Raw genomic sequence first — 10,051 nt, forward strand, 5'->3', positions numbered from 1 at the left:
CCCCGGCTTCGGATGAAATTGTGACCCATCGCCCCCTTCCCAGCCCTTGGAACCCGGCCCTATCGCTCCGGGCGCGCAGCCTATCACGTGGCGCGGCGGTGATGGGGGGGCGGGGGGACCGCGGCTCCGCGGTTATTGGTGGACGGCGTTCGTCTCGGGCGCGCCCATTGGCTGCGGGGGGCGTTCACGGGAAAGGGGGGTCTGGGAAGGGGTCCCGAGTTGGGAGAGGTGGCCTGAAAGTTAAAGGGAGCCGCGCGGCGGCTGGGAGTTAGAGTCCCAGGTGAGGGGCCGCAGGGAGGAGGCGGGCGGGCTGGTCTAGCGCACGGACGGATGCGGCTGCCCGCGGAGGGCGCCCACCTGAGCCCCGGGCCCCGCTCCTGCTGTCGCCGCCGCTGCCCCTGCCACCTTGGCTGGGATGCTGCCGCAGGCTGGCGCCTCTGCACTTCGGGGCTTATGAGCTGTACCAGGTACGTCCCCCAGCAAGCCCGCAAGGCCCGGTGCCCGACCGCAGAAACGGCGACGAGGGCACGCATCAGGGACCCTCTCTGGTTCCTGCCGCACACACTTTCTCAGGCCAGCTTGCAGTTACACTCTGGGCATGGGACACTGTAGAAGGGCTTGAGGAAACTGTTGCTACCTCGGTGAGAGGGCAATGCAGGGACCAGAGGTTGGATGGAGCCTGGCCGCACCCACGTGATGCACCGGTTGGGGGTCCTGGTCATGATGGGAGGCTGGGGCTGGGAGTCCAGACCACTTTTGGTCCCTACTGTGCCGAGTTCGAACCTGACACTAGGCTTTTCCGCCTGGGAACCGACACTCCTAGAGCTGAGCCCTGGGATCTTGAGCACAAGGGAAAGTCGCTGCGTCTCTCACCCCGCCTCGATTGCCCGTTACAACGTAGGGAAACACACTGGGTGATCTCTCAGGTCGCCGAGGGCTATGGGACACGGATCCGCACCGGCGGCTGGGGCCACTCGGAGCCGAGCCACATCGGGTCCCCGGCCCCCAGACGGGCCGTCCTGGGCCGGCGGGGTCGAGGTGGCCGCGCGGGGACGCTCTCGTGGCGCCTCTCCGTCCGGGGTGGCCCCGCCGCCCCGCCCTGGTATGATAACTAGGGCTCCTCCTCCTCGTCGTCTTCCTCCCCCTGCCGGTCACAACTCCGGGAACCCAGCCCAAGCCCTGCCTCCCGGACACACACCGAGGCTCACGTAGTCTGGTGGCGGCAGCTTCCCCTGCCACCTCCCTCCGGGTTCTCCGATGCGGCGAGCCAGCTGGAAAGGGGGCTTCCCCGCGGCCCCACAGGTGGGTTCCCCCCCGCCCCCGGCGAAGGATATCGGGGAGGGGTTGGGGGCGGGATGCAGCCCGGGCCTGGCTGGACCCAGGGGACAGTGACCTGTGGGATCTTCGAAGCCAGGACTCCCTGGCCTGCCCCCGTGTCCTGTTCCAGCCACCCTTTTGAGTCCAGAGAAAGAGGTGTGGAAGCGACTCAGTGCAAAAGAGGGAGCAGAGAGCCCAGAACATACTAGAAGGTTTGGGCTTTCTCCTGGTATTGTTTGCTGCAGGAGAGGAGAAAATTGAGAACTTGGAGAGTTGCTAGAAGATGTTGGGGCCTGTGGTCTGTGTGGCCAGGCCTCCCTGGGAGACCCACGGCCCAGGAGAAGCCAGAGGAAGGCCTTCAGGCTGGGGTGCAGAGGAGAAGAGGTAATGGTTCATTTGGCAGGGTTGTCCAGAAGCCAAGACTGAAGTGAAGACAGCTGGAGGATTTACCCCAAAAGTAAAGTTGAGGTATTTAGGGAAAAGTTAGGGGGAAGAAGAACCATCAGGCAGTATCAGCAACCCAGAATGTCAGAGCTCAAAGGGATCTCAGGGGAGAAGCTCAAGCCCAGAGAGGTTGAGTAATTTGCCCTGAGTGCCACAGCGTCATGTAGGCGGTCCTAGGCCAGTGCGCTATATTTCATATTGGACACTTTTAGATGCAGACACTATGCCATTTTAACTTATCTCTTTCCTATAATATGTAACCTCATCCACAGATATTTATCTCAGAGATGCTTTGGATGGTGGTGACAGAATAAAGGCGTCCAAGTGGCATCTAGGGCTGTGAATAACAGCCCCATGGTCAGAGAACCATGGGAAAGATGCCAACTTTGTTCACACTATGGCAGCCAAACCTTTTGGGAGCAAATAGAGAAATGCCAAAAGGGGTAGGTGACCATGTCTTTAAAACAAAAATTATACCTGGTAACTTGGTTGTGAATGCTTACCTTCACAATGTAGCTTCAGTGATCCTGGTGAGTTATTGGTGTGTCTGATATTTCTGTCTTTTCTTATCAGGGTGCAAGAGAATGGGGGAGGCAATGTGTTGGCCTCAATACAAAAGAAAAAGATTTGCCTTCTATAAAAGGCACAGCCAGAGAGTCAGTAGTTCAGCTGCTTGAAACTGTGAAGGTTATAGGGTTATTTTCTGTACAAGTTGATAGACTTTAGAGAAAAATCACCATGACGTGTAACCCTTGCAAGCTATCTTGAGAGGGTGTGTTGTTTGTCACTAGTGAAACAGGGAAAGCTTTTATGCAAAACTCTCCATGTTCTCTCTAATTTGCATGGAGTGTTAGGGTTTGTCCTCTTTTTGACCAGAAACACTGTAATGTACCTTTAGACACGTCCAGTCTCTCATGGGGCAAGACGGATCTCCTAGGCATCTATTTGGAAGCAAAAGTTTTGAGAATCCCTGCTGGTCTGAGTAACAGCTACTCGCAGTCTCATGACCTTGTCCTGCAAAGAACTGGTATCCAGGTCCAATGTCATCTCTGCTGGTTCAGTTGAGTGTCCACATCTCCTTCTGGTTTTTTTCCCCCTGACCAACCTTGGTGACTCATATTACCTGACTTGGGCGAGGGAAAGGGGAGAGCTCCCAAAGAGTCTGTCAGAAGAGAGGGCGTGAGTACAGCCCAGTGCATCCTGTGTTGGAACTGATCATTTTCATGCCATTTAAGGATTAAAACACCTGTCCAGGTGCCTGCCTTTCAGGGACTTAGGAAGCTCTGATTACCTTGCATGTCTCCAGGGACAGGAGTGCGTCTGGGTGTGGGTCATCGTGGTCAGGGTCCATCAGGGAATTTCTGAGCAGAAGATCAGGAAGGCTTATACCAAACCAGCACTTTGGTGCACCAGTTCTTGGAGAATGATCTGGTGAATAAAAACTGGAATCTACCTGTGAGGACCGACAAGGGAGACAAGAGTCAGACTGCACCCTCTGTTGAGGCCACAGGGGTTAGTGACCTCCCCTCCAGCACTGGTGACACCGAGAAAGTGAAGGGATTCTGGGCCGGAGCCTAAGAGGAATGCCTGGGCCCCCAGGTGGTTCACCTTCCTTTTGCCTTTCATGGAGAAAGTCACACAACCAATTCCACTCTAGAAAGTGCCAGTGGAATTGTTTGCTAATTCCAGTCCACAGTGCCAGTGGAGTCTGGCTCTGACTCCAGCCTCACCTCCTCAACTCCCCAACCCCCCATTCTTAAAGCTCAGTGATAAAAGGGATCACAGGGGTACATTTATACCTCTGGGTTCCAAATACTGAAACTTTACCAAGGCTTTCAACTAAGCCTCTCCAACAGGCCGGTTTAGAACTTGAGAGCAATTGCAGTCGACTTCAAGTGTGCAATTGCTTTCGCTGATCCCCTTGTGTTAGAATTCTGTTTCGACAACATTTTGAGAGCTCCCCAAACATTTTCTAATGATCTGTTATGAGGTTGTGCGGGAAAGCACGCATGAGGGTGGTTTGCAGGCCTGCTGGACGCACGTAGAGAGCCTGCAGTTGACCTTGTGCTGACTCAGGCCAGGAGGAAGCTGCTGTGGTCAAGGAGGAACCCCTCCTCCCTTAGTTCATACCCAGGTTGTCAGGGCTGGGCAGAGGAGGAAGGGCTGAGATGCGCAGCTTTGCCTGCTGTTTGGTTATTTTTAATTAACAATTCATTAAAAAAACAAAAGCTACCTGTGTTAAAAGTAGAACCGAATGATTCCAATGCATTCTAACAGAGTTTTGCAATGAACAGAGGAAAAGAAAAATTGAAATACTTGTTAAGTATAGGGTTTTTTGGTGTTTGTTTGTTTTACATTGAACCCCTTAGTGAACCCCCCACTGACATTTTTTTTTTAACTCTCTTGCCCAGTTCAGTCTGAACTTGCCTTTCCAGAACAATTGCATGGGTGTGAGAAACAGTAACACACATATCCTTTAAAATGCATCTTGATGGCTACTTTCTGGCTATAAATTAAGATAAAAGCATTTAGAAAGGTTGGGCCATTTCAGACTAATACAGGTACTTGTGTTATTATTGTTTTGTCTCTGAATGTGTGGGTTTCTCCACTTGGTCATCACTAAGTGATTCCTACATCCCGACGAAGTGCTATTTTCTTTTGTTTGTTTTGGAAAATGGGATCAAACCCAATATGTCTTCATACTTTCTCATTTTTATTTATATATTTGATCATCAAAATCAGAAGCTGAAGAGCAGATATTATTTATGGGTCTGGTATTGTTTGTGAGACCAGTGATCTCCACTCTTGTCAGAAGATGAGCAACATGTTGCCAGTCTTTCTCCTGAACTACCAGCATCAATCTACAGCATAGCACCCCTCCATGGAGAGGAGATGAGGGGAGGCCTGAGAGTTGGTACCCCAACATACCACCACTCACTGTTGCCACACTAGAGCCTTTGCCATGCAGGAAGATGTGATTGGTGACTAATCCAGATCCTGTGTTCTGTGATTCTCAGACCAAAGATTTTAATCCAGGTTTCATCACTGACTTCTTCAGTTAGCCCTTTGGAACTGTCAAGTCAGGATATCAATTTGCCATGGTAATTTAGAAATGCAAATGGCTTGGCTCTAGTGTGGCAATTAGTGTTTGATGACTTTTGGCAAATCTTAAGATATCTGAGATGTTTTACTATATTCATTCTGTTTTCTTGGTTAGAGAAGTTCTATTTTTTTAAGAATAGATAGGACAATACAAAGCAGGAAAACAGAAATTTCCTGAAATCCCATCACCTTGATATTTTGACAGTTTTAAGTATACCTCTAGTCTTTTTTCTGTGTGTATGTGTAATAATTTTGCCCTACAAGTCTAGTCTCTCTGTATAATTTTATCTTCTCCATTTTTACATTGAAAATGAAAGTCGCTCAGTCATTTTAGACTCTTTGTGACCCCATGGACTGTATAGTATAGACTTGATTGTATAGATTGTATAGACTGGACTGTATAGAATTCTCCAGACCAGAATACTGAAGTGTGCAGCCTTACCCTTCTCCAGGGTATCTTCCCAACCCAGGGATTGAACCCAGGCCTCCTGCATTGCAGATGGATTCTTTACCAGCTAAGCCACAAGGGAAGCCCAAGAATACTGGAGTGGGTAGCCTGTCTCTTTTCCAGCAGATCTTTCCGACCCTGGAATCAAACCAGGGTCTCCTACATTGCAGGTAGATTCTTTACCAACTTAGCTATCAAGGAAACCCATTTTTTACATTAATCTTACATTATGAATTTTTATGCCTTTTTAATCTTTTTTTACAAATAATGATTTTAATGATGATATGAAATTGTATCACATGAATATAGTATATTTGATTTAATTGGCTACCTGTTATTGGTCATCAAGTTTATTTTCTCACATTTCTCTCTCCACTTAATGTTGCATTGAATAATTTAATACATCAATCTTCATGAATTTTAAATTATGCCCTTAAGTTTAACACCTGTATGTGATATAAGAACCTGAAAGTATAAGATTTAGAAATTTTGTGCCATTTAGACTAATACAGATATTTGTATTATCGTTTGAAATTCTATCCTAACTCATTAGACAAAAACAGGAACTGTTTTCTCATATGAATTTTAAAAATTACTTACAAGCTTTGACATTTTGCATTTTTATGAGCCACTTTTAAATTTATTCCATGAATTGTCTATTTGTGCTCTTTGCTCATTTTTCTACATGAAATATTTGACTTTGTTATTATTTTATAAAACCTTTTTATATATTAAGGTATTAACACTTTACTGCCATGCTTTTTGGAAAATATTTTCCCAGTTTGTCTTTTTTTTTTTTTTTTAGTTTTACTTACTTTATTCCCTTATAGAAAAAACATTGTTTTTATGAAGTCAAATTCAATGTAATCTTTAGCATGATTCTCTTTGCTTTTTATTCTTATAGAGGCTGTTTTCACTGTAGAAAAACAATTATTCGCTGATATGAAAAGTTTAAAAATACTAAATTGCTGGCACTTTTTAAAAAACATACTAGAATATAAAAATCTACTGGACATTGAATGAAGACAGGTTGGGGTCTTCCCTACTGAATCCAGGGTCTGGCATCATGCCTGGTACATAGCAAACGACAATCAGTATTTGTGAGAGGAATTAATTTCTTTTTATTGGATGAAAGCAGGATTTACCAAATTGTGTTCAGCAAGGCGCTCCACAAAAATTTTGTACTCCACAAAAATGAGGTGCTTCCCTCATTAGGAATAAGTTTTGGAAACCCCGCAAACAGCATAGTCTTTTCATTATTCCCCACAATCATCAGCATGCTGAAGGCCTCAAGAAGTCCTGACAGGGGATCCCTTGAAGTGGTTTTAAGACCAGTTGTTCCATACGTCTTTGGTTTTAACCTTAGGCCTCTGCCCCTGCCCCCCCTCCACTTACACTTTTAATCTATCCTGAAACCATGGTCACACTGGACCACCCTTGAGTTAACAATGAGCTGTGGCCTCGTGGGCGGAGATGAAGGCAGACGCAGCTTGCCAGTCCCTGTTGGAGGGATGAGTCCGAATGTCTGTCTGACCTTTCTGTTTCTGTCTTTCCCCTTGGCCAGGGTTCTAGCGTGTTCCTCTAGCCCCGTGATGGCCGTGGACATTGAGTGCAGGTACAGCTGCATGGCCCCCTCCTTGCGCAGAGAGAGGTTCGCCTTCCAGATCGCCCCAAAGCCAAGCAAACCTCTGAGGCCTTGTATTCAGCTGAGCAGCAAGAATGAAGCCAGTGGGACGGTGGCTCCGACGGTCCAGGAAAAAAAGGTGAAGAAGCGGGTGTCCTTCGCCGACAACCAGGGGCTGGCCCTGACGATGGTCAAAGTGTTCTCCGAGTTCGATGACCCATTAGATATTCCGCTGAACATCACCGAGCTCCTGGACAGCATCGTGAGTCTGACAACAGCGGAGAGTGAGAGTTTTGTGCTGGATTTCTCGCAGCCATCAGCAGACTACCTGGACTTCAGAAATCGGCTTCAGACCGACCACGTGTGCCTGGAAAACTGCGTTCTAAAGGACAGGTCCATTGCAGGCACCGTGAAGGTGCAGAACCTCGCGTTCGAGAAGACGGTGAAAGTCCGGATGACCTTTGACACCTGGAAGAGCTTCACAGACTTTCCCTGTTGGTACGTGAAGGACACGTACGCAGGTTCAGACAAGGACACGTTCTCCTTTGACATCAGCTTGCCTGAGAAAATTCAGTCTTATGAGAGGATGGAGTTTGCCGTGTGCTACGAGTGCAATGGACAGACGTACTGGGACAGCAACAAAGGCAAAAACTATAGGATCATCCGAGCGGAGCTGCAGTCTACCCAGGGTACAGCCCAGCCATCAAACGGACCAGATTTTGAAATAGCCTTTGACCAGTTTGGAAGCCCTCGGTGTTCCTACGGTCTGTTTCCGGAGTGGCCTAGTTATTTAGGATACGAGAAGCTTGGGCCATACTACTAGTAACAGCCTGGGATGGAGCCAGGCTCAGTGGGCACCGATGAGCCGAGCTGCAGTCATCCTGAGATGGAGAGGGAAGCCTAGAGAAGAGCTGAACTGCCATCAGACACAGTTTTGAAAGCAAAGGATCCTAGTTACTTTTCTCCTTCAATCAGCCAAGACAGCCAGGCTTTGATCACAGAACTGGGTTCTCACTTGGAGGAGATGGCTGTGCTGGTCCGTTTGGCAATGAGGGTCTGTCTGAGCAGGATGATGCTGGAAAGAGTCTGGACAGGACCCAGGCTTGTGGGCAGCCCTGGCCAGGCCAGAGGATGTTGACTCAGTGATAAGGAGTCCCTCTCCCCTTGGGTGTGGGAAGTCAGTCCCCTGGCAAGCCCTCGGTCCTCCCCGTGGCCCCTCTTCTGGGGGTCTTCGCCACCCAGCCAGGGCCTTCTCACCTGTTGCAGCTGCCCTGTGTCTACATGGGCTTTACACTTTATCTCTGCATTTTTGTGCACTTGGTTTTCTTCCACAGTTCAGCTGATGTTCAGGAAAAGAGGATACAAGCCAATCAACTTGTGATGGAGACGGGCATTTTCTCTTTCTGACCCCGCTCTGACGGCCCAGCAGAGGATGACACACCAGCTATGGGAAGTCAGCTGGCTCCTGGGCGGTGTCACCAATGGCGCACTAGGCTGATGCCAGCAGGACAGGCATGAGTGGGACACTTAGCTTCTCTTCTTGGCTTTGGAGGAGCTTTCTAAGCCCTCACTCTTACCCTGAGTTACTGGACAGCTTGGTTACAAGACTTGTTGTAACTTGCTCAGCTGGCTTGCCCGTGTCTCTTTCTTCACAAAAGGATTTTAGAATCTCTTTTCCTGGAGAGTCATCATTTACGCCATGTTTGGGACGTTTGGATTTGCAGATTCAATATATCCTCCACACCTCCAGAAAACATTTGGTTGTATTTTGACTGTGATTTACAACATCCACGTTGTAAACAACACCTTACCAGCCCTCACGGACTTTGATTTGGTTGTTCTTATTTATGGTGTGTGGGTGTGGAAAGGGATGGGGAGAAAAACCTCACCAAGTTCGCAGATTTGACTTTTACTGTTTGCCAACTCTGAAATATCATAGACTCATTGTTCTTAAACACATTGGACTAAAGCATTAAAAGTCTGTTGGTTCACATTGTTGTGAGATTACTGGGACTTTCCTCATCCGATGGATCCCCAAACCCTGTGATTTTTCTTGGGCAAGATTCATTGGTACTTGGGAGTGTTTAAAAAGTACTTTTATATGTGTATTTGTAGAAGGTTTGGGTTTTGTTTTTATTTTCAGAACTTAATTAAAGGACCGCCTCGTTTTTCTTCTGTCTGATCTTACTAAAGCGAGGTCTTCCTAAGGGGAGGCAGGAGACGGGATGCCCCACTCCCTAGATCTAGGGACACAGACCCTGGACCCTGGACGCAAAGAGCCTTCTTTCACTTGCATTCTCCAGATCAGTTGGAAGAGACCTCCTGGCTTCTGTGGCTTTTGTAAATCAGCATTGAGCTGATCTCGAGTCTCTTGGCTCCTAGAGTTTTGTGGTTGGGTTCTTTTTCTTTTCTTTTTTGAACTTTAAAATGTTTTGATTGTTTTAAATGCTCTTAAGTGGTGTTCCACAGAGTTCTTATCCCTAAAACTGGCTGTGATTAGTCTGCAACCTAGTGCTTTATTTTTTATGTCTCTCCCAGGTGGCCAACACTGGGGGATTACATGCTAATATAATTTAAGGGACAATCACATTTTTTTCTTATGCTGACATTGGGCAGAACTGGGTTTTATGTAAGCATGTCTTACATCCAGTACACAGACAAGATTCTCTATATCACAAATCTGGTGATCAGAATTGTTATACAAGAGTGTAAATCTACACTATTTGGAAGCAAACCTAATTTTATACGGGTCATGAATTTATTTTGCTTTAAGAAGTCCCCTCCCTCCTGCAGTTTATGAAAGGTACAAAGTGTACTTATGACCAGATCGTTCTCTGTTAGTGAGAAAAATGCCTCAAGTGACTTCTGTATGGTTTTCAGTCATTGTGATCTGAAGGCATTCCCATGTCAGAATTTGAAATATGGTAATTCAGTGATAAGTATCTCTTTCAAAACAACCACAACCCCTCCCCCTACCCTTCTTTCCTCCCAGCTCAGCCCAGCTTTTCTGCTGGGGGCACTGGTTGCAAACCCCCTCACCAGTGCACCTGGGTTGCTCACCCCACCGGGCAAGTCCTTACCTGCTGGCAAAGAAAGACCCTTCTCTGACTAAAGCA

At 47.6% G+C, this 10,051-nt stretch overlaps 1 protein-coding gene across 2 annotated transcripts; it reads left to right on the forward strand.

Moving 5' to 3' along the window:
- Positions 228-9,106, forward strand: PPP1R3B (protein phosphatase 1 regulatory subunit 3B). 2 transcript variants are annotated; one of them, XM_005698795.3, is made up of 2 exons: positions 228-467; positions 6,876-9,106. In XM_005698795.3, the coding sequence occupies exons 1-2, from the start codon at positions 331-333 to the stop codon at positions 7,756-7,758; spliced, it is 1,020 nt and encodes a 339-aa protein (XP_005698852.2). In that variant the 5' UTR covers positions 228-330; the 3' UTR covers positions 7,759-9,106. The 2 variants fall into 2 exon arrangements, with proteins under 2 accessions (XP_005698852.2, XP_017897530.1); XM_018042041.1 differs by lacking the exon at positions 228-467 and adding an exon at positions 499-1,302.

This window comes from Capra hircus, chromosome 27 (assembly GCF_001704415.2).
Source record: "Capra hircus breed San Clemente chromosome 27, ASM170441v1, whole genome shotgun sequence".
Taxonomy (NCBI): domain Eukaryota; kingdom Metazoa; phylum Chordata; class Mammalia; order Artiodactyla; family Bovidae; genus Capra; species Capra hircus.